This window comes from Elgaria multicarinata, chromosome 1 (assembly GCF_023053635.1).
Source record: "Elgaria multicarinata webbii isolate HBS135686 ecotype San Diego chromosome 1, rElgMul1.1.pri, whole genome shotgun sequence".
NCBI classification, from domain to species: domain Eukaryota; kingdom Metazoa; phylum Chordata; class Lepidosauria; order Squamata; family Anguidae; genus Elgaria; species Elgaria multicarinata.
The window spans coordinates 76,109,994-76,134,700 of record NC_086171.1 but is presented as its reverse complement, the minus strand read 5'-3'; the positions used below and the strand labels follow the sequence as shown (position 1 = coordinate 76,134,700).

Sequence of the window (24,707 nt, the reverse complement as noted above, 5' to 3'; positions counted from 1 at the left end):
CTGTGAGGTAGGTTGGGCTGAGAGTCTGTGACTGGCCCAAAATCACCCAGTGACCTTCCATGGCCAAATGGGTACTAGAACTCAGATTTCCTGACTCCCAGTCTAACATTCTAGCCTTTACACCACATTGACTGTTTTTGGTGGGTACCACCATTGGATACAACCCCCAAAGTTTGACTTTTAAAACTGCTACTTATATATATTAAAGCACACAGATATGTCATATGTTAATAGACCTTGCCAGACCTGAGCTGAGCTTTTCTATATCCCAATAGAAAAGCTATGTATTTTATGGTGTTTTTATTTGTGTTGTACCCCTCCTTGATCCAGAGCGAGAGGCGGGTAATAAATATATTATTATTATTATTATTATTATTATTATTATTATTAAAAGGGGGCCTGAGGCTCTATTATAGGTAAGTAAAGCTGCAGAAGGCAACGAACAGTAACCCTAAAAAACACATTTTAAAAGTGTAGCAATTTATGAATACATTAAAATACACAATTTATCATATATAAAAACAACATACTCACATGCTAACCTAGAAGCTTAAGGGGGCACTCCAGAAGATACATATCACAGGGACCTTCAAGCTATCACCACAAGGCAAGGAGACTTGGAGCCCTCTATTAAATGCTAACACTACAAAACCCAACTGTAGGGAATGGAACCTAATGGGGACACAGTTAGGTCCTTAAATTAAGGGCACCCATTCAAAAGGAACTATTATTAGAAGATTGTTTTAAAAAGAACACCTTCTCCCTTACTAACCTGCCTAGTCACTGAGGACATGGTGGTTTCACATGGACTGAGTGGAATCTAATAGGAGAAGAGCCTTTAGTGTGGTGGGTCCCTTTCTTTAGAACTTCAGGCCCTTGGAGGTCACATGGGCACCAACACTTCAGCACCTCCTGAAAGCAGCTCTCTGCCAGGAAGCATGCCGTATCAAACCAGCCATGTTTTTTTATTGGCATTCTGATTTTAAACGAACAATATTAATATGGGAGTTTTAATTCTTTTGATCTTTTTACTTATTATATTCACCACTCCAGAATGTTTTAGATATGGACCGGTAAATAAATCAATACAACACCAGATTTGCCAATACACAGCCCATGCGCTTAAGCTACTGCACAACACTAACTTTAGAGCTGGCACTATATGGGCTGCCTCATACTTGCATTTCTACAAGTTCCTTTTTTCATAAAATATAATAATAATAATAATAATAATAATAATAATAATAATAATAATAATAATAATAAATGCCTTAGATGATGTTTGACAATCTGTACTGAGTCCCAGCAGGTCATACCTCCATTAAAGGGCATAAGCTTTAGGACAGCCTGGTATGCCTGTAAAACCAGATTATGTTCTGTGCCTCCTAAAGGTTGCTCCTAACTTTCTTTGAGGATACCATCATTAGATTGGGCTGAAGAAGTAGTTTTCTTCATCAATACTGGGGGTTGGTTGGGAGCAGTGCAATTCCCAGAATCTAAACTTCCACTTGAGGCAAGAGAGACTAGGTGATTTAGTAACCTCGGTATTTCTCTTAATTGGGAGTGAATACTTTGTGTTGTATTAGCCACCGGAAAACACTGATTTGCCAAAAGTTCCATAAAAGATAGGTCAAAAGGAAGAGGCTCAGCTTTAGTAGCCTTAGGAGGAGAGCGACAAACTTCTTCAGCTCTAGGAGGAGGGTCGTTATCCTCAACTAATGCAGAGTACCTATTTGCGACTGGAATAGTAAAGGCTGTCTCTTTTGGTTGAGGTTTTTGGGAAAGGAGAAAGTCATCGATTTTGGACTGCTTGAAAAATGGTTGAGGCACCACATCGCTCAGAGAGCTGCATCTTTATTATTATTATTATTGATAATAAATTTGTTTATTTCTTACACACCTCTCCCTCTGGATCGAGACGGGGAACAACATTAAATACAATACACAAAACTGGTTAAAAGAGCATATAAAACCAATACAGTATTAAAATAATGATCACAACATCTTAAAATCCTTAACTTTAAAATTCATCTGGGGTAGGCCTGCCGGAAGAGACTATGAGGAAAAGCGATGGGGAATATATAGCCATGGTTCAGCATTGGTTGAAGCAGGTTTGCAAACTCTGGCTAAAACTAACCGTGGGAGAGGAAGGATTCTTGACCATGGATAAGAGATTAGCAATCCAAATGATGTTGACAATCTTGTTGTTTGTTTGTTTTGGAGGAGGAAGAGGCAGAAGAAGAGGAAATAGCAAACTTGATGTATTAAAGTCAATGCAGAGATTGTTTTAAATGTGTGTCTATAAATCTAAAGGAGCAATTTATGGCATGCTCATGACTCACAAAAGTTTGTGGGTCGATTTGATGTCATCAACAGCCAGGACATCTCCTGCGGTTTCCCCTAGTAATTCCGTCTTTTAAAAATACAAATTGAATTCAGTCTCTAATTTATAACAGGATTTATTCCACCACTAGATGGAAGTGTTTCATTGAAAAGAATAGGCTGCAATAGCATTCTCTTTTCAATTCAAAATCATGTGGTCACTGTTGGTTGCTGTCATTGTGAACGTGAAAAGATCCAAGACCTGGTAAGGGGGGAGGTTCTTAATGTATAGATGCCCAATGTCTTTTTTCATTTTTACTTTAGAGTAGGTGCAGGATCCACAATCCACATCTTAAAAAGCCACCACGCCATGCTAGGGTCCCAATCCAGATTGAGGGACCTGTACCTACTTTAAAGTAAAAATGAAAAAAGATGCAGTTGCTACAGACAGGTGTAAAATAATACTTGTTTTGTCCCTCAGCTACTCCCTATAGTATTCCCCCTTCTATAGATCTGGTCTTGTTGTCTCATTTAACATTTCCCCACTTTCTTTTTGCTTCGCCGTTTACGGGATATCATCGTTAATTTTGCCACCAGCCTGGAACTCTTGGCACAATGCTGCCCTTTGTCTGAATGCCTAGAGAAATTCGTAGGTGTAACTCATACCTCAGCTGACCCTCGGCAGCCTTTTCTATGGATCCCGGAACAACGTGTTAAATTCCACTGCAACATTCTTTGAAAACTGAGTATCTGATTGAGTGCTTTTTGGAGACACACCTGACCAAATGAGTTAAACACACACAAACTCTGGCCGATCTTATCTATGCAAAAAGGATTGCCTACTGAAAGGACAACAGCCAATGGCTAAAATTCCATATGTGGTCAAGAGAAGAGTTTTCCAGCTGTCCAAGGTGCCAAATCTAGTTTAGAGTACTCCTTTAGTTTTCTGTTGTTTTACTAAATGGTTGATCGTGCCAATTTTTGTATCTGGTCACACTAGGCAGGGCTCCTGCAGCTATAACTGTTGTGATGAAGAGGGTATTTCACCAGGTGCTGCATACATACAAATGACACCTGCAGTAATTCTTTTCAATACAACTGTTAAAGATACAGGAGCCCTGTCCTCCTTTCCATATGGTCACCCTACAGAAAGGAAGTTGCTATGCAGCTCTTGGTGTTCTCCCCCACCTCAGGAGACAAAAGAACTTACGTGAAGGCTGCGCACCATAGATTTGTATGAAAGCATTAGGATAATGGTAGTTTTATTTTCAACTCCTGTCCTAATGATCTCCAGCAGGGAATTTGCCTTTTTCACGGCTGCTACACACCAGGGCCAGATCTACAGCAAGGAGGATATGATACATAAAACATTTTGAAAACTGTATATGGGGTGTATCCTGGGCCCCAACCGTTGTCACTACTGCTATAAACAGTTTTAAAGCAGTAGTGTAGATCCTGCCCTAGTTGACATTTTCATTGAGCTTTCTACTATGACCTAAGTTTTCTTTCCTACTCAATCACCACCAGCTCAGACCCCATCAATGTCTATGTGAAATTAGGAGTGTGTTTAGTAGACACTTATTTACATAGAATCATATTTCCATTTTAATGCCCACTCATCCATTCTGGTGAGATCATTTTGGAGCTCTTCACAATCCTTTTTGTAAACCACCCAGAGAGCTTCGGCTATGGGGCGGTATATAAATGTAATAAAACAAATTTTTACCACCCTGAATAATTGGGTTTCACCAACAAACATGGCCACCCCCTGCTCACCAGTAAGACTAGGTCACAGGTCTGCAGACTTCAGGCTTGTGTGATCTACTTCATTTTGTACTAGAAGCCAACCAGAGCCTAGTGCAAAGACATTACAGAATTCTTCTGGACCTTCTGTACGGTCATTGGTGAACATGTTAACAAGGCTTTCTCTGTGGTGGCACCACAACTATGGAATGCCCTCCCCTTGGAGGCCCGATTGGCACCAATATTGATTGCATTTCAACACCAAGTAAAAACACGGCTTTTTAACAAAGCCTTTGATGGTTAAACTCACTGGCACATTGTTTTAACTGCATCTATTGCTTTTAAATTATAGATTGTTTTAACTTGGATTATGGTTTAATTTGTTTTTAACTGTATATTTATTGTTTTATACTGTATGTTTTTATCTTAGTGATATAGGGCGGGATATAAATATTTTAAATAAATAAGCATCAGCCCCAATACAGATTCTCAGGGAAACTTGCTTCTTAGGGGGGCCCATTGAAAACATTGTCAATTTTTATTCCCACTCCCTGCTTCCTCTATTTTAACTAGTTACCCGTCCACATGAGGACCTCTCTTCTTAGCCCATGACTGTTAAGTTTGCTCAGCAGCCTTTGGAATCTGCTAAATTCCCTAGGGGAGAAGGAGTACTGAGTGTTCTTCAGTTTGCACCATGAACAAAGCTGACAAATGCGACAACCTTGTCAAGAGATTTAGCGAGGAAGTCTGCAAAAATGCAAAGCAAAAAAGGAACAGCTGCTAACACCTTGGTTCCTGGGAGGCTGCATGTACTTTTCCTCAGGAGAAAGATGTACAAATTGCACCCTGGCACAGAACTGTCATTACAACCTGACGATCACATTTTCACTTGCTGTGAGTTTCTGGCTGGGTATTTCACTTGTGACACTAGAGACAGACAATGGTTCAGAAACGAACAAAACATACAACTGGTTTGCAGCCTCTTTTTCTGAACTCATTTTCCGTTGAGACTGTTTCCCTACCACCACCACCTCTTTATGGAACTTTATTTCTCTCTGAAAAATATACTGAAATGGAACCTATTTCGTTCCCTTTAAATGCAGCACAGGGGGAAAGGGGTGGTGGTAAGAAAAGTATAGATAGCTCAAGATTAATGAAGACTGGGCAATTGTGGATAAGCATTGTTTTCAAAAGGAAAGATTTAAGCATCTGCTTAAACAATGGGGAAAAACTTAAAGATTTGTGAAAAAATTGAAAAAACACATTAAATATGTGAAAATATGGGTAATACAAGACCTTCATTTTCCCCAGTACTTTCAAAGAATCACTTTTTAGAACTTAAGAAAAGGGAGCGAATAAGATCCATACACTATCATATGTGTATCAGAAACAATAAAATATATTTTCTCTAAATGATGTGGCACATTAATTCAGTTGATGACAGAAAGGGGAGAAAAAATCCAGAGCTCTCAAAGGAAATGGAATGAAGGTATTTGTGTTAAGGCTATTTCCAACCAGAGGTAGAAAGCAATCTTTACTAATGAGCTCAAATACACCATCGCTACTAATTTGAAGGGGGAAATGCTATTAAAATATGATGTGATTGGTATACTCCTCTAAAATTATGCAAGTTCAATCAAGAAAAAGCTAGTATGTGCTGGCAGTTATTTTATTACATTTATATTAGGTTGACCATATGAAAAGGAGAACAGGGCTCCTGTATCTTTAACAGTTGCATAGGAAAGGGAGTTTCAGCAGGTGTCATTTGTATATATGGAGAACCTGGTGAAATTCCCTCTTCATCACAACAGTTAAAGCTGCAGGTGCCCTGCCCTCTTTTAAATCTGGTCACTCTAGTATAGCTCCTACAGCTTTAACTGTGGCGCTGAAGAGGGAATTTCAACAGGTTCTCCATATATACAAATGACACCTGCTGAAATTCCCTTTTCTATGCAACTGTTAAAGATACAGGAGCCCTGTCCTTTTCATATGGTCACCCTACTCTGGGCAGTTTACAAAAGTTAAAAACAGTGAACATTAAAAACAAGTATACACAATTTTAAACCATCAAGAACATAAAAACAATATCCCTTTATAACAACTATTCTGGGGGTCAAGTAAGGGCAAACAAACTCAGCTCATGTTGTTAACTGCCTGGCATTGTAGAGGTGTGAGAGAAAATGGCTAATCCATGAGGTATAGGGTTTTCTCTCTTTCCTTTTGCTTTCTACTGCTCTCCCTCTCCCTATCTTTCTCTTCTTCTTCAGTTCAAGGAGATGGTTGGGCCAGGAAGCAAGTCTATTTTTAAAAAAGAGTATGAAGTACCCCACCTCTCTTCTTAAATGATATTTACAAAAGGAACAACAGTACAAAAACCTGGTCCTGTAAAACTGATTTTGGCCTGGCTAATGTAATGATCCGAGGTATGGGCAGCAAGACTCTAGGGCAAGGCTGCCAGGACCCAGGAGAACTAAACATAACATAACAGAGCCCCACACAAGATGGGGAGTCTAGAAAGGTCTTACTTTAATAATACTAGCAAGGCATGGCAGAACCAGAGGCAAAAGCAAAGTTCAAGCATGAGCAGGATTCAGAGTCCAGGAATACACAAAGTCCAGAAAGAAGCAGGTTTCAGAGACCAAAGGCAAACCTGAGTTCAAGCAAGAGTCAGGGTCCGGGTCCAAGGACAGCAGGGTTCCAGCAAAGACAAGGCACATGGTCACAAAAAAAACAGAGGCTCAGGCAAGACAGGATCCAAGAGACCACATTGTTGGGGCAAAGGCTAGAGCAGAAATGCTGGTCTTATATAGCCCTCACCCTAGCTGCTCCCAGCTGATCCACATCAGCCCCCATGGAGTACTGCTGGCAAAGGGCCTGAGTCCAGCGAGCACTCTACAGCAGAACAGCTCCTGACAGTGGACCTGGGTCCTGCAAATACTCTGCACTAGCACGGATCCTGACAGCTAATCAGTTTGAACAACTTGCATTTTATGGATGTTCACCACGTGGTGTTGGCTTCCTATACGAAAAGAAGATATATGTTCTTGTCCCCACCCCGTGCCCCAATGTGGATCCAGACAGTATTCACACACATACTACAATAATGCAAAATCTTTTTAAAGGGAAGTGGGTCTCAGCCTACAACGGGTATCTGTGAATGAGTCATCAGTGGTAATAGCTTGAATGATTTGACCCTTTAGTAACGGCTGTTGGAAAGCATACGGTCATAGGAAGCTTCCTTATACTGAATCAGACCTTTGGTCCATCTAGCCCAGTGTTGTTGACACTGACTGGCAGCAACGCTCTCCAAGGTTTCAGGCAGGATTTTTTCTTGCCGCACTTGGAGATGATGGGGATCCATCCTGGGACCTTCTGAATGCAAAGCAGTTGCCCTACCTCTGAACTATAGCCCCTCCCGTTATGCCAAATGTTGTTAAGCTGGATTGTTATGAAAGAATACAAAAATGTAGAAAACCAAAGAAAACTACTGAAGTCGTCATTGCTTCCTTTTCTGAAGTCTTCAAGCTGAAAGAGGTTTTCGTCCCTCTAGCACCATCTATTGGATCTATGTTCAATTCATTTGTTTTGAAAATATTCACTTCTGTGAAATATTCCTGACTAATGATAGTTTTAAAATAGCCTCTAGAAATGAAGGTTGGCTGGGGAAATATTAAGGGAAGCAGGTAATAAATTGATCCTCCATGTTTAGTGGTAGCATACCTGGGCCAAATAGGTTCTTGGAGGCTCTTGGGTGGCCACTGGAGACAAAATACTGGAGTACATGGCCCCTTGGCCTGATCCAGCAATTCTTGAATTCTTAAATATTTGAATGATTTTTTATATAGGGTTGGAATTGCTTGGTTTTAGATTCATGTTCAACAGCTTCTGACAATTTAATTCTTTGCATAACAGTTTGATCATGAAGGATTAAACATTATATAAATGAGCCTCCCCTACCCCACCTAATGCCATCCAGGTGTTTTGGACTTCAGTTCCCATCAGCCCCAGCCAGCAAGGCCAATAGCCAGGAATGCTGGGTGTTGTGGTTAAAAACCTCTGGAGAGAAACTATGTTTATTGATTACATGTCTATACTGCCCAATAACCAAAACTGAAGGTTGAAGAAGGCTGGTATAAATGCCTGGAAAAGATGTTGGAAACAAGATTCAAAATATGAAAGATGTTGGAAACAAGAAAAATATAGTATGTATATTAACACACCCATTTAACAGAGGGGAGAGGGGTAATAGGAAATATACCATTGAACTTTGAGGCTTCGTAATGAATAAAAACCCTTGTGTCCCAATGAGCTCAGTGCAACGTTTGAGAAAAGTACAAAATGTAATATGGTAGAGCAGCCTGCCTCAACTTGGTATCCTCCAGATGTTTTGGATTACAACTCCCATAATCCCTGACCATTGGCCATGGTGGCTGAGGCTTATGGGTGTTGTATCTCAAAACATCTGGACAGCAGCAGGTTATCTACCTCTGTGCTAACATCACAACAGAAGACTAAGGGTGTGATCCTATGCCTGTTTAGACAGGAAAAAAGTTATTTCCCAGCATTCCTGAACCAGCCATGCTGAGAATTGTAGGGTCTTTTTTGTGTGGTCTTAAAAGGCATAGTACTGTGTCTTAAATATACCACTCCACATTAAGGAGTGTGAGGTTTTTTTTATCATCATTATAGTCCAAGGACTAATTCCATCAGAAACAGGTTGGAGGAAAAGTTGTGTTTATGTGTGGTCTTCTTAATTAGATAGCACAAAGTATTGGTCACAGTGTGCCCCCTCAGCCAAGGGGAACATGTCCTTCTATCCACTTTCCATCCCAAATGGTTACTGGAACCACATAAATGCAGCAATTATACTGCTCCGTCAGATCATGTGGCTCAGGTTTTTTCCACCCTCCTGAGAAAGTTAAAAGGGATAAGTGTCCAAAATGGGTGTGGAACCTCAAGCGCTGGCCATCTCCAGTTAAAGGAGGGGATAGACTCCCACCAACTGACATACTGGAGGCTATCACAGAAAAATGTCTTTTAGTGGTGGCCCCCAAAATTGTTGTAATTTTATTGGTATTGTATTTTTCTTTCAACTGTAACCTGCTTGGAAAACAATGGTTGAAAAAGCAGGCCGTTCAGTTGTGAAATGAATAAAACTGCAAATAACAGAATTTCAAACAGCAGGGCCGTGAAAAGTCTTCTGCCTACAGCCCTATATTTTTGTGTTTTAATATTTTATTTTATGCTTTTATGTTTGTTTTATATTTTGAATGGTTTTTAATGGTTTTAATTTTTGTAAACTGCCCAGAGAGCTTCGGCTATTGGGTGGTATAAAAAAAATACAATAAATAAATAAATAAAATTAATTCCTGTTACAGCACAAGATCAGTGAAGTCAGTTGTTGCAGGATCAGGATCTCCTTTCAGCAACCGTAATGAATAGCTCCAGGATGAGGCCCAGAGTCTCTAGAGTAATAGCCTTAAGTTTCTACAGGATCCTGGATGAACAGTCACAGCTTGAGGTAAGTCGCTGCAGGACTGGGACATATACTCTGAGCAAAAGTACTGGTAAGTATCTGCTGGATCAGGTTGACCGTCTACAGTGCTGTCAGCTGTGTGTTCATAGTGCAAACCCTAGAGTAGTACTTGCAAGACCTGAGGAATTTACATAATGGATGAGGCTGCTGAATAACTGTAAAGTCAGGATTGTCTATTCCTGAGCTTGCTGGAGAATTAGGCAAGTCTGCAGCACAATTGATGGTAGCTAGGAACTGGAAGATTCAAGGGGAATACCTTATTGAAGAATGGTATAAAGAAGTATGGGATATAGCTATTAATGATAAACTGACTTGTAATATTAAGTGGAGAAAAGGCATAACTAAAATAAATGAGTTTGAAGGAATCTGGAAACAGTTCCTAATATTTGTGTTTACTAAGGGAAGTGGGAAACCGCCAGTAGAAGAAACGACAAGATTTTGGAATCAGGAATAGATCCCGAGGTGGAGGGCGCACTTTTATGTTAAGAATGATTATGTTATAGTATGATATTTTATAGTTAATATTTACTCAATACATATGTACTCAACATTTATTCAACATGTATGTAGTAGTTGTTTGATGTTTTCTTTATTGTAATGTTGTATGTCTAATTAATGTGGAAAACTAATAAAAAAGTTTTTTTAAAAAAAAGAGAATTAGGCAAGTCTCTTTCCATCCACCTGTTCCTGTGGGTGGCTGACTGCTCAGGTAAGGATCTCCAATGTTTGCTAACAGCCCCACCTTTGCTGTATGTCTCTGGCCTTCAAGGAAGCCCCACTGCTCTTCTCCCCTTCCAGTCACTCTTCCTGAACCTCCTTACTCCAACTCCATCATTCCTCCTCCCCTGAATCCAGACTGTCCATCCCTGCAGCTCTGCAGCTCTACCCAGCCAGGGTTCCTGGGAAGCAAATTCACCCCTCACAGCTTGCCCAAGGAAGTGTGAGATACGCTCCCTGTGTAGGGAGCTTCTCTGTTCAACACTATTACTGCAACACCCACATGCTGTTAACACGGATTGTTCTGCTACCCAATACTAGTCTGGAGAGGCATCAGTGTTTCTCAAACTGAGAGAAATGACCGTTGAGGAAAATCAGTTATTTTTCTGCATGTACCAACAGAATGACTAAAAGCTTACGGGGTTATTTCTTTAATAAAATACACAGTCCAATAAAAATACATAGGGGTTTTAACTTAAATTCTATTCTCCAAAAAAATAAGGTGCTTATAAATATATATTTCTGTACATAGAAAAGGGTTAGAAAGTGGATTTTAAGAAAGACAGCGAGCAAATCTCCTTCCCCCCTCTTGTGCCTGTTTCAGCACATCGTCGGCATGGCGAGCTGGGCAGGACAGAGGGCGAGTCGATTCATACAAGGGCTGGAATGAAATATTGAAGGGAAACATCATCGTGGAGCAAGACGAAATGAACAATCCTTTGGCTTACAATATCTGCAAAACATAAAGCCCAGAGTTTAACGGATGGCACGAGGCTCAAAACAGAAAGTGGGATTTATTGTGAAGCAGTTTTTCTAGTCAGTGGGAAGGACAGAATACAAGAAAGGGTGAAGTCCTCTCTTCCTTACAAAGCAGGGCCAAACAGAAGGGCACGCTGCAGGCTGGCTCAAGAACGCTTGGAATTGTGGGACTCCCTTCTGTCTAAACATGCATAAGATAGTCCCGCAGCTTTAGTCCCGCCCAGAGGGGAGGAGCCCTTCAGGCACAGGACTTGACTTCAGCTCAGTGGATGCTGGAACACACACACTTCCCAAACCACATAACAGTAAAGTGAGGATGGGCAACCTGTGCCCCTCCAGAGGTTGTTGGACTGCAACCCCCATCATGCCTCACCCCAGGCCATGTTGGCTAGGGCTGATGGGAGTTGCAGTCCACCAACATCTGCACAGCCACACGTTCCCCAATCCCGATGTAGAGGGACAACAAAGACGAATTCCAAGGAGGAAAGGAAAAACCCAAATAACCTGGAAGGGGCTATGCTGTACTCTCCACTGAGCAGAAGAACACTCCATAAGAAGTCTAATCCTCTGATTTCAGTCAGCACAGGAGTGCAGCAGACAGGAAAAGGGTGTCCAAAAGCAGTATCCCTGAACCAGATGGGGAGGCAGGTCTCATCAGACTTGTTGGAGGCCCGTGAGCAAACGCAGCTTTGGGCGAGGCATCCATTTTGTCATGGGGGATAAAGGTAATGGGATCGGCCCAGGGAGCTGCCCTACAAATATCTTCAGGTGGCACATTGGTATGCAAGGCTGAAGTGCCTTGCACTATTTTACTGTTGCTTTATTGAGATTTTAATTTTTTTTAATGTGCTTGTACGCCATCCAGAACACTTTAGTTACTGAGCAATCTGAAAGTGTAAACGCAGGGACACGGGCTGTGTTCAGACAATAATCAATGGTGGGGTAATAATCAACTTGACAGTCGTTGATGTAGGGGGTGCTCCCCACACAACATGATAATAATCAACAGTGGTGTGGATTAGGCTCAGTGTTGAGTTCGCTGTTAGTCCACGCTGAGTTGATTCACTCATCTCCCGCTCTCTCTCCCCTCCTCGGTCCTCCTGCTACAATCCCATCAGCCACTGCTGCCAAAAATCTATCCTGCCAGCTGGACTAGAGTGGCAGCTACCGCTTTGACTGCTCTTGCTTTGCAACTCTGTGGCTGACGAAATAACCAACGGTGCCCTCCACACAAATCAATAACCAATGGTGGTTCAAATAGCCAACTCTGCACAGCGTTGGTTGTGTTAGTTATTTGGGCCAAATAACCAACTGCTGGTTAAAAAAACTCCCTCCGCAAACTCCCAACACAATAACCCATGGTGTGTTAAATGACCAACCGTTGACTATTTAAACTACCATTGATTATCGTGTTGTCTGAACCCAGTCACAGTCATCAGAAGACCAAGACCAAAGGAACACTTACTACACAGGGCTTTGGTGGGATTCACTTGCTGCCCTGCAAGCAACTGGAGGAGCCTCTTAATGTCGATGCGTGCCTCAGCCATGCTTTCAGGGTCCCGTTCTTGGGTAGAGTTCTGAGAGCCATCCTCGGATACTAAAATGCACAGGAAAGAATTCTTGGTTCAGTCCAACCATCATTCTAAGGTCTGTCGCAAATAATTTTCGTAACAGTATTTTTTTTTTAAAAAATGGGGCAACGGATATAAGTTACAGCTACCTAGATTTTGATTAAATATAAAGAAAAATTTCCTGATGGTAAGATATGTACAACAGTGGAACAGTCTACCTATGGAGGTTGTGGGTTGTCCATTTCTGGAGGTTTTTAAGAAGAGGCTAGACAGCCACCTCTCATGGATGGTTTAACTGGTTTTCCTGCACATTGCAGAGTGTTGGATTGATGAGCCTTGTGGTCCCTTCCAACGCCATGAATCTCTAATTCAAATTACTCCTAAGTCAACATGCTAGTATGCAGGGTGTGATATTCATCAACACAATAACCCTGTGCTCCCATTTTATGTATGGGAATTATGCCTGAAATCCAGTGATCTAACCAAGACTACTAAAGTTGTTGAAAGGCAACCTAAGAGTAGTAATTTTGACACATCGTCCCAGATTACAGCTGCAATCCTGGCAGTTTAGGAGGGTGCATCTAGAACCCTCAGAGTCAGTTAACAAGAAGCCAGCATATATGGAAGCCTCTGGTTACCAGCTTATGCACTCTGCTTTCCATTTAGATTGACTTCTTCCTCTTCTATGCTGCCCAAAGGAGCCAAGACATGCTGAGGACAGTGGGCAGGTGAGCAATAGCGGTAAAGGAAGCGTTGCCAAAAGCACTCAAATAGGGTCTCTGATTGGCTGCCTGTAGCAGAGTTCACAGCTGCTACAAGCAGCCAGAGGCTTTGGTATACACAGAGATTTGTTCATAGGCTCCTGTGTGAACTGGCCCTCATAACCATACATTAAGAAAAAAGAGGATGCTACCCAATGGGTGTCATTAAAATGATTTTAAACAGTGCATTCAATAAGCAACACTGGGGGGTCCACAGCATCACTCGTCACATTTGCTGCTGTGGTGAATATGCCACTGCCTTCTGGCAAACTTGAAAAGACTCTGCCTCCACTGAATCTTGAAGCTGGTGTGTGTGTGTGTGTGTATATATATCTCCTCTACAGCTGAACAGCACTTCAGAGGGCCTCAGAAGCCCAACACCACTGAAGAGGCAATTCCTGCTGCCTTCACAACTCCAAGGATGGGAGGACAATGGGGGGAAAGGGTTCCCAGCACTTCAGAAGCACAGCAGAAAACCGATAGCCTCACCTCCTTCACTGGCGCTTGCTCTGGCACTGGGCCAGAGCATGTTTTGCCTCCATGCTTCAAAACCTCACCTTCCTGTCCAGCCTGTTGTTGAGGAAGGGGCGGGAATTGTCTCCCTGCAATTGCACTGGGCTTCCAAGGCCCTCCAAAGGGCAGTGCAATTGCAGGGACAGCACCGCCTCCCCCACCCGGGCTTCTTGAGCTTGAGAATGGAGCAGGCCATTGTCCCTCCCCCTGTGCTTAAGGGAGGGGGAGGTCAGGAGCAAGACCTCTACACTTTGCAGGAGCGGGTAAAGTCCTGGCGACCACAATTTGGGGGCCAGCCACCAATGCCAGCTGAAATGTGTGAATCCCTGATAAAACACTGAAAAATTCTAATTGTTTGACTCCCTCCCCCAACATACATTTCTAATTTTGCAATATTTCCCTCATGAAATTCCTGGCCACAAACTATAGCTATTCATTTTTTTCATTGCTTTATTCGAAGCAACTACGGTATTCAATCACTTGATTTGTGCTTCTGCATTTCTTTCTTTACACTTTGAAATTTAGAGGTGTGTGAGAGAGAGAAAACCATTAAAGGCAGACCCAACCTAGTTTTCTTTTACAACTATAAAAATAGGTGATTTCTTTTTACCATTACTCTAATTGTGTGCTTAGAGCAATCCTAAACATGGTTACTCAGAAGTAAGTCCTACTGTGCTCAACGGGGTTTACTCCCAAGTAAGCGGCATAGGACTGCAGCCTTCATATTGTACCCCTATTGCATTTGTTAAGGCCTCTTATCTGACAGGAGAAAGAAAAATGCTTACCCCAAGGAGGATTCCCAAGGTCTTTAAAGTGAGTTGTAACACACACCAGATCAGTTTCTATTTTCAAGTTCATTTCTCCATTTAGATTTGCTTCTATTACCTACAACGAAAGCAAATCAGTCACCAGTTTTCACAACTACCACATGCACTCTGCCAACTCTGTTTTCTTAGAGAACATAGATCGGCAGAAAAGTCAGTTACATTCCTGATCCTGAAAAGATACCTACAGACATAGCTATAGAAGTCAATAGCAGGTGCAGACAGCCCAAACCAGATTGGGCCCTGATCAAGATTTACGCCTCCCAACCTCCCACCAGGATTCCAGTCCGGAGTTGACCCCACATACCTGCTATTCACTGTTTTTGAAAGCCCTTCACACATGAATGATGTCTTGCCTAGTTTAGCCTGGAGACCTGCTACAGTCACGTAGGAACTCAACCCCCGTGAGATACAGCTAGCTCTCTCCCCAGCCTCATCCCCCTAAATTAAGAATGTAACAACTTACTATAGAATTGCTGAGGTTTTTCATTCTCTCCACCACACTCTTCATGGTCTTCAGCACAGGCAAATAAATGCTGACCTACAAAATAAGATCAGTTGCACTCAAAGCAGGCTAGGTGAGCTGTGCGTGCCCCACGCAGTTACTGGACAAGGGCACACTTTGCAAGAGGAGGGCCAGAGGTCAGTGGCAGAGCACCTGCTTTGCCTGCAGAAGTTCCCAGGTTCACTCCACGGCACGTCCAGCTAGGCCTGGAAAGAAAGAAATCCTGCCTGGAACCCTGGTGAGCCGTTGCTGCCAGTCAGTGTTGACAATACTAAGCTAGATAGACCAATGGTCTGACTCAGTATAAAGGCAGCTTCCTATGGTCCTATGACCCTTAACCCCATGGAGAATTAAGCACATTTAGGTCCAAAGGACATATGATGCTAGATGCATCTCTTTTCAGATCTTAAATCATTTTTTCAAATGCAAATAGCAGCTGCAGAGTAGGTGGGAGAGTTTGGCACACCAAATTTGGCGCACGCACGCACACCACCCGGTGCAATCTTCAAGAGGCTCACTCAGTGTCATATGTAACTTGGCTCTTATAAAACAGAAACTGCAGTTGGTCATGTGGATCCAAAGCAGGTATTTGTGCATATGGAAGTCCTGTCTATATGTTTAAAAGCTCAACGGTTTGAATACTGGTGATCATTTCTCCAGTGGCAGTAATATGGGTGCCATGTGGATCCTTTTCTTTTAGTGCTGACATATGTGAAAAGAAAACCTTTGGAACCAAAAGATGAAGCCAGTTTCATTTTTTAAATTATTAACAGCAAAAACCCAAACAGCTCAAAAATGGAAATCGAAAGAGCTACCTTGAGAGAGCAATCCTTAAGAGGACTCCAACCTTGAATGGGGGGTTGGGGATCTGACCCCTCTCCCCTGCACGAGGAACATGAGGATTTGCAAGTCAGATGGGGCGGCTAGCAGCAGCAGCACTGGTGGTCAAGTGTTAGGGTGATTAGTACGAATGGGCGTATGTGACAGTGTTAGAGAGCAGCATGCTATTAGCTGTGCAGGTAATACGGACGGGCAGGTGCGCGATAAGAGTGAATGGGGAATCGACAGCGATGATATTGTAAACCATTTTCACTAATCTCAAATGGAAAAACATATTCACTGAAAGCAAAAAGGGGTGCTTTTGCATTAACAACCGTCACCGTTGAAATAATGACAAAATGATAAGGAAAACATTTGTTGCAAGTGAAACGGAGCACGAGCAGCCTCCTTGTGTAAACTCCCCAGCTGATGCTATCACAATACGATTAACCCAGGACACTTGTCTGATTAACCCAGTCTACCTGAAGGAGTGTCTTCTCCCATATGTTCCTGCCCAATCACTAAGATCACCTTCAGAGTCTCTTGTCCTGGTGCTGCTGCCTAGAACAGTATGATGGGCAGCTACGAAAGAGCCTTTTCTGTTGTGGCCCCCTGAATGTGGAATGCCCTTCCCAGGGACATCTGCCTGGTGTCTTCGTTGTGACCTTCCTCTTTTAGTAGGCATTTAACCTTTAAGCTGTTCCTTAATTTCACTGCTAGCTCCTCAACATTTTAAAATGTTTCTAACGCTAAATTTTATGTCATGTTGATGCTTGCATAGTTTGTTCATACACCCTATTTCTTCGATTCTAAGACACACTTCCCCCCCCCCATATAAACATCTTTAAAAACAGGGTGCGTCTTAGAATTGCAGGTGCATTTATTATTTCTTAAAACCAAAGCTTTTTTTCTGTTGGTGGTACTGGAATTAGTGTACGTCTTACAATCGATGGAGTCTTAGAATCGAAGAAATACGGTACATAATTATTTCTTTTTGGTTATTATTTGATTTTATGATGGCAAATCACCCCAAGGGTATTTGTTGGTTGGGTGTTATACAAATCTAACAAATAAATAAAAATAAATAAATTTTAAACCAGTTATCTGAGCTAAACATAAAGCCATTTAGGTTGCAATCCTATGCATGTTTCAACAGAAAAATGTCCCACAACCCTGCATATTCCCCAGCCAGGAAGGTTGGGAGCTGTAGGACTTTTTTTTCTGTGTAACCATGCATAGGATGGTTACTAAGGTCATCCTCAGGGGTCCTTCTCCGTGAGCCCCTGCCAAAGGAAGTGAGGCAGGTGACTCTGTACAGCACCATGTACACTGATGGTGCTATATAAATAAATAATAATAATACCAGGAGGAGGGCCTTTTCTGCTGTGGCACCCTGGCTGTCGAATGGGCTCCCTAAGGAGGTTCACCTGGCACTTACATTATATTCTTTCAGATGCCAGGTGAAGATCATTTTATTCCCTTAGCATTTTCACAGTCTATAAATTCAATTTTAACTTGGCTGTTTTAAATTTGTATTTTAAATCTGTATTTCTGCACTGCTGCTGATTTTATCGTTGTTGTGCTTTTATATTGTATTTTTATATCATGTTTTTAATACTGTTTGTTTTATACTTTGAATGGTTTTAATTTTTGTGAACTGCCCAGGGAGCGTTGGTTATTGGGCAGTATAAAAACTCTCAGGGATCACATTCCGATGGTGGGTGGGGACCAAGGCAAGAGGTAAAAGGGAGCCCCCCCCCCCAGCATATCTTAGTACAAAGCTCTGACTGCCACTAACTGAGCCTTAGGAGAGGCATTTCAAGATTTTAGAATGGGTTAAAAAAAACTGCACAAAAGCCACCAAACGACTGGTTGTCGGTGAAAAGGGGGCGGGACCAGGGCAAGGGGCAGGACCGGGATTGGGCTCCAGAAATGCTGGATGTAGCCCTCCGGGGCCTGAGGTTCTGCTTCAAGCTCGTAGAAATTAAAAGCGACTCACATCAAAGTCTGGCACACTGGGCTCTCTGAAGTCATTCCACAGCTTTCTCGGGATAACCCCCACAGGAATATCGTGAGTCACAATGCGGCTACTGCTAGACAATGACGGCTGGAGAGAAGGAAATAAAAAGATCTTGTAACCAAAAGGCAACATGGAGGTTACCATCCTACACTCAAACCTGGAAGTAATCCCCAATAAAGTGTTTTACTCTTATGTAAACTGCCCAGAGAGCTCCAGCTATGGGGCGGCATACTAATGTAATAACAATGATAGTACTTCTGAGCAGACATGCACAGGATTGCACTGTATGAGTTAGAAAGACCTGATCTCTACTACTGCACCTGCCACTTTACTTTCGGGTGATCTGCACAGTCTCTTTTTTGGACTGTCTTTTATCCAACTGATCAAGAACTATTTTACGTGTAGAAGATGTACTATTCTTATATGCCTTCATAAAGTTTCATATGGAGTGGACACTAGTGGAGTAAAGAAATGAATAAGGAAATTTGTCCCCCAGCCACTGGACTCCCTATACCCAGAGACCCCATGGAAGCAAAGGGTCTGCAGTGATTAGAACAGGGATGGGCAGAACGTATTCATCAATATGATTGGCAAGGTCTTTGGTTTCTATCTCTTCACCAACCACAAAAGGCTTTCCCCCTATAAATTAGGACAGCCAGGGTGGTGTAGTGGCTGGAGTGTTGGACTGGGAATCGGGAGATCCGGGTTCTAGTCCCCACTCAGCCATGGAAACCCACTGAGTGACTTTGTGCCAGTTACAGACTCTCAGCCCAACCTACCTCACAGGGTTGTTGTTGTGAAGATAAAATGGAGAGGAGGAGTGTTATGTACACTGCCTTGAGTTCCTTGGAGCTCTAGCTATAACCTGCACTTGGTTGCCTAATAGATATATGATGATGAGTTCCTTGGAGGAAAAAAAGTGGGATAAAAATGTAGTAAATAAAATGTAATGAATAAAATTAGGGTGCTAGAATTCCTGATCTGTAATTACCGAGAAGTATACTTGAATACGTGGATCATCCCAGTGCCTGGCATGTTGGTGAGAGCAGGTATTTTGCTCTCCCCCTTACGGCACTATCTGTGGTCTGGCTCTGCCCTCCCTCCCCGCCCCTGAGCCAGCAGCTCCAATGAGGGGACATTGGGTTTCCAGAAGAAAATCAAGCAGATCCTGCAAGCCTGAAGTCTGCCCACATCTGGTGCAGATGAGGCCCCAGTGGGTGGTCTCAAGAACTATCAGCTGACAGAAGAGACGGGATCCCAAACACAAATCCCACTTCAAATGGAGTTTATCTGAAGTATTGTTTATGCCACTCCTCAGCCGATAAGGCTCTCAGAGCAGCTTACATACGATCAATTAGACAAGTCAGTCCCAGCCCACAGGCTTGCACTCTAAAAGGACATGAAACACAAGGGAAAAGGAATGGTAAGGGAAGAGGGGAAACATCCATTCTTTTAAGCAGGGCTGATGGAACGGCCCTGCTCTCCCTCTCATCCCCCTCAGCTCAGCCTGCTGAAATGGATGCCGGTGAGGATAGCTGAGAGAGGCAGAGCGTCCCACAGGGTACCAATTGGGGCAGTGGAGGCTGGCACTCTGGGATGGATCGAGACACTAAGACAGTTGCTCTTAGTTTCCACTGAAATCAATCAGCCTTATATTATTCACGTCTAACTTTCCACATTGATTTTGATGGGACCTCGGTAGGATGGAACTTAAGTCTGGATTCAACCATCTGTTTTCTGGCCCAGCCTTCGCCAACCTGGTGCCCTCCAGGCATGTTGGATTACAAAATCCATTCCACGTGAAGCACCACTTCGTCATGCAAGTGGTGTATGAAGGAGGCTATCGTGTCATGAGCTTTCACAGACCAGAGCCCAGTTTACAGTTGACTGGGCAGCTGGATAAACTCACTGGCACATTGTTTTAACTGCTTTTAAATTATATATTGTTTTAACTTGGATCATGGTTTAATTTGTTTTTAACTGTGCATATTTATTGTTTTATACTGTATGTTTTTATTTGTATGCCGCTCTGAGATCTTAATGATATAGGGCGGGATATAAATGTTTTAAATAATAAAATAAATAACCTAGTTTTAGATTTGAGATATATGTATTTCTTACTCTGTCTAGGAGACTTTTCCACTCACCAGTTCCACGGCTACTGTGAGGCAAGGGCACTGCTTATTTGTCAACTTGATTTTCACTGTCTTGGCATTCTGTGCCGTTTTTAACGCCCTGGAGAAGTTTTCGGAGGTCAGCTCTAAGTAAATTTCATTGCTTTCTGCAGCGACTCCTTCCATCTGGAACTCATCAAAGAAGTTCCCCTGAAACAACAATGTATTTGGAAAACAGTGAATCTGACAGCATTAAATGCCACCAATTTCAATTCCTCCTTTGCTCTGAAGAGGGAGGTTACAAGAGAAGAGAAGCTGGTGCCTTTGGGGTGGGGGGAAATTAATAGGCATAATACAGACAAAGCAACACACATTGAATTCCCATCAAACTCACCGTAATCTGGACTGCACCCAGTATCTTACACTGTAACACACTACCAAACTAAACAGAATTCTTTGTCAGGCACAGGTATGGGGGGGAAAAAGCGAACAGTTCTAAATGACAGTAATAAAGAGTATTTATTTGGATATAATAGGGGTCTGCTAAGAAGTTTTTATCTTCAATCAAGGGACTTCAAGGTTTGTCATTTTCAACATCAGCTCTTTGGGGCAGACCTCTAACTTAAAGTCTAACTTAATGCGATCTGAGCTGGCGGTGACCAAACAAGAAAGAGACCTTGGGATTGTGGTGAACAGCTTGATGAAAATGTCCACCCAGTGTGTGGCTGCTGCAAAGAAGGCAAACTCCATGTTAGGCGTTATAAGAAAAGGAATTGAGAATGAAACAGCCAGTATCATACTGCCCTTACACAAATCTATGGTGTGACCACACTTAAAATACTGTGTATAGTTCTGGTCACACCTAAAAAAGGATATTATAGAGCTGGAAAAAGTGCAGAAAATGGCAATTAAAATGATTAAGGGGCTGGAGCATCTCCCCTTATGAGGGAAGGTTACATCAACTGGGATTGTTTAGCTTGGAAAAAAGGAGACCAAGGGGAGACATGATAGAGGTGTACAAAATTATGCAATGTATGGAGAATCTGGATAGGGAGACATTTTTCTCCCTCTCTCAAAATATTAGAACCTGGGGCCATCCCATGAAGCTGATTGGTGGGAGATCCAGGACAAATGAAAGGAAGTACTTCTTCACACTGCGCATAGTTAAATTATGGAACTCACTACCACAAGTTGTAGTGATGGCCACCAATTTGGATGGCTTTAAAAGGGGGTTGGATAAATTCCTGGAGACAAAGGCTATCAATGGCTAGAAGCCCTGATGCTTGTGTGCTATCCCCAGTATTCGAGGCAGTAAGCCTGTGTGCCCCAGTTGCTGGGGAATATGGGTGGGAGGGTGCTGTTGCACCGAGTCCTGCTTTGTTGGTCCCTGGCCGATGGCTGGTTGGCCACTGTGTAAACAGAATGCTGGACTAGATGGACCCTTGCTCTGATCCAGCATCAGGGCACTGCTTATGTTCTTACCTGGCTGAGCTCACACCACATGCTAACACCTCCATTTGCCACTTTGTCATTGAGGATGAAGTAAAGTTTGTCCACTGTGAGGCGAAGGGTGCAGGTCTTGGCTAGCTTGGCAATCGTATTTATCACACCTACAGAGACAACATTTAAAAACGTAAGCGCCTTTATTCCCAGTGCCGCAACTCAAGGGAAGAAAAACAAACAAAACTCCATTATCAAAATAGCATATGTTAACAAAGCAGAAAAGGACTTGTGGGGTTGCTCTGAGATGGCTTGAACAGCAAGCAACATGCAGTTTACCTGAGGAGCAATCACTGTTCAGCAATCGCTGAAGTAACATCACCAAGAATTCTCCTTTTATAAGCTCTACATGAACATTTTTAGTAAAATCTCTTAAAACTTCTACGAAATTTTGTTTCAACCATTTGCTTATTCGGCAAAGCAGCGATGGCAGGTTTTTGCTATTTATGTTGTTTCCTTTACCTGATTAACAATCTATCTAATTTTTCCTTGCTCGAGCTAGAGAGAGGGGTCCATTTGGAAGGGATGGAAACTTTGTCCTGCAACAATGAGTCCTACCCTACACATGCAGGCTCTTGAGGTGGTATGCCAGACATTACCACTTCAGACTGCAGGTTCGGAGATGTCATATTTGAATGCCCTCCCCCACCATAAAAGCAAAACAAAAAAACCCTCCTCGCAAGTAGCAAACTAGTACATGGCGGGAGACGTTCTAGACCTGTCTACTCCCTGTGTTAGTTTTCTTATTGCGGGGTTTAGGTTATATTATTATTATTATTATTATTTATTTATATAGCACCATCAGTATACATGGTGCTGTACAGAGTAAAACAGTAAATAGCAAGACCCTGCTGCATAGGCTTACAATCTAATAAAATCATAGTAAAACAATAAGGAGGGGAAGAGAATGCAAACAGGTACAGGGTAGGGTAAGCAGGGACAGGGTAGGGTAAAACTAACAGTTTAAAAGCAGAAGGAAATGAACCAGAGGACAGAGAAAGATTAATAATATGTAGCAAGGAAGGGAGGATAGCAGGAATAAGATTAATAAACATAAAGAAGCATTCAAAAATGCAGCCGTTCCCTCCACTTGTCTGAAATGGTACAGTCCAGTCTACCACCTCAGGACTCTACCACCTTATTCTGCCACACATGCTGCCTGTTCTACAGATTAAATGCAAAAGGAAGAACGTAAGGCTCTTATCACCTTACTTTTTAAAACAACAACGTAATTTTATTTCTAGAGCAGCCATGTTTCTACACCCCGCCCCCAGCAAAATTCCCTTTAAGCAGTGGCCCGCCAGGCAGAAATTCAACAGGAGAAGCATTACGTTTCCCCCATTTGAAGTGATGGAGAGAAAAGCTTCCCTTCTTAAAGATTCGCAAAGTCAGGGCACCGTTAGAGGAGCAGACAGGGGGAAGTTGGCAACCTTCTTTCTACCCCCTGTCCGTTCTTTCAGCCTGGGGAAGGCTGGCATGCGGTCTACTCACGAGTGAAATGGTTGAGGCACCCGATGTCCACGACCCTGGCTCTAAACCGCATGGCGGCAAAAACAAACGCGCCAGCGCCGAACTTCCTCCCAACCCACAGCGACTACGGAAGAGTTAAAACGCTGCAAACCCGTCAGCACTTCCGGCTGCCGTTTGAACGCCGCCACGTGCGGATCAGCAGCACTCTGCAAAAAGAAAAGGAGACCGGCTGTTCCGTTGCGGCTCCTGAGTTCTCTCCTCCCTCCCCTCGGTCTCTATGGCGCCGTTCTCTGCATTGCTCCGCTCCGGGCGCGTTCAACCGGGAACAGGACGGGTCACAACAAGCATGTGGCACCCTCTGAGCAGCCTCAACGTCCAAAAAGCACCGGAAATCGTAATGCTTTCTTAGTTCTATACTGAGAATCACTTATCTCTATGGGAACAACGGGAATCCGGGCAAGTGCGTCACTTCCGGACTTCTCTAGCCATGTCTAGTCAGACGTAAGCCCTCATTGGCCTGGTTCAAACAACACGCTAAACCATGCTGCTTAACCACAAAATGGTTAAGGGAATGCCCTTTTGTGATTAAGCAGCATGGTTTAGCGTGTTGTCTGAACCAAGCCATTGAATGCAATGGGGCTTACTGTCAGGCAATGGAGGCTGGTGGCTCCGATTTCGGTGGAGCTATGAATCCAATTCAGAGTTTCAGTGGGAACCAGCCAGAGCTACCCAAGGTGCTGAATCCATTTTGAAGATAAGGGTTGGCACTTTGAATGGCTCCTTTAGAGTTCTGGCTGGTTCCGACGGAAACCCAGAATGAAATCACAGCCCCACCGAAATCGGAGTACTGCTCTCGGGCACGTGTGCTAGCATTGCAGCCTTGAGTGTTTCTGTACTTCACTTGCTGCAGATTTGGCAGGGTTGCAATTTAGGAGAGAAACTCGGGAGGGAGGTGCATTGGATGGTCCGTGATAAGTAGCCGCTGTCGGAGGGAGAGGTCCCGCAAATCTACTGGACCCGAAGGCTAGCAAGGCTGATTCGCTTAACGGACAAAGGAGATTTACGTTCTCTTTGGGCTACGTGGCAATTTTGGAGAGCCTCAGACAGTGGAGAGTGAGGGAGATCTATCCTCTCCTAGCCTAGGATTTGACTCAAATCCTGGAACCTTAGTGCACACACAGCACTTCACATTGACTCAGTTATTCCCTATACAACTCTGGAGATGGGAAAGTTGATCAGCAATATTGGGTGAGTTCAGCATAAAAGACAGACTTGTGAACTATAATATTCTGTGGCAATCTTCGAGCTATATGGAAACTATTATAATAGAATGAATATTTGGACCTATAATTTGGTTAGAACCAGACTTGGTCATACTTAAGGGAGTGCTTCTTCACACACACAGCCCATTGTTAAACAATCAAATTTGCTAGAGGTACAGCAAGGGAATTGGACAAATTCATGGAGGATAAGGCTAACAATAGCTGTATGCTACCTCCAGTATGGCTGTGTGTGCTAGCTACTGGGAATGTG

The 24,707-nt window shown here is 42.9% G+C and overlaps 1 protein-coding gene across 1 annotated transcript; it reads right to left on the bottom strand.

Moving 5' to 3' along the window:
• Positions 1-10,733: 10,733 nt before the first annotated feature.
• HUS1 (HUS1 checkpoint clamp component) lies at positions 10,734-23,276 on the bottom strand. The gene is made up of 8 exons (XM_063116328.1): positions 23,196-23,276; positions 21,687-21,814; positions 20,238-20,414; positions 18,070-18,177; positions 15,213-15,287; positions 14,708-14,807; positions 12,543-12,674; positions 10,734-11,051 (listed from the first exon to the last, which is right to left on the bottom strand). The coding sequence occupies exons 1-8, from the start codon at positions 23,245-23,247 to the stop codon at positions 10,969-10,971; spliced, it is 855 nt and encodes a 284-aa protein (XP_062972398.1). The 5' UTR covers positions 23,248-23,276; the 3' UTR covers positions 10,734-10,968.
• Positions 23,277-24,707: the final 1,431 nt, after the last annotated feature.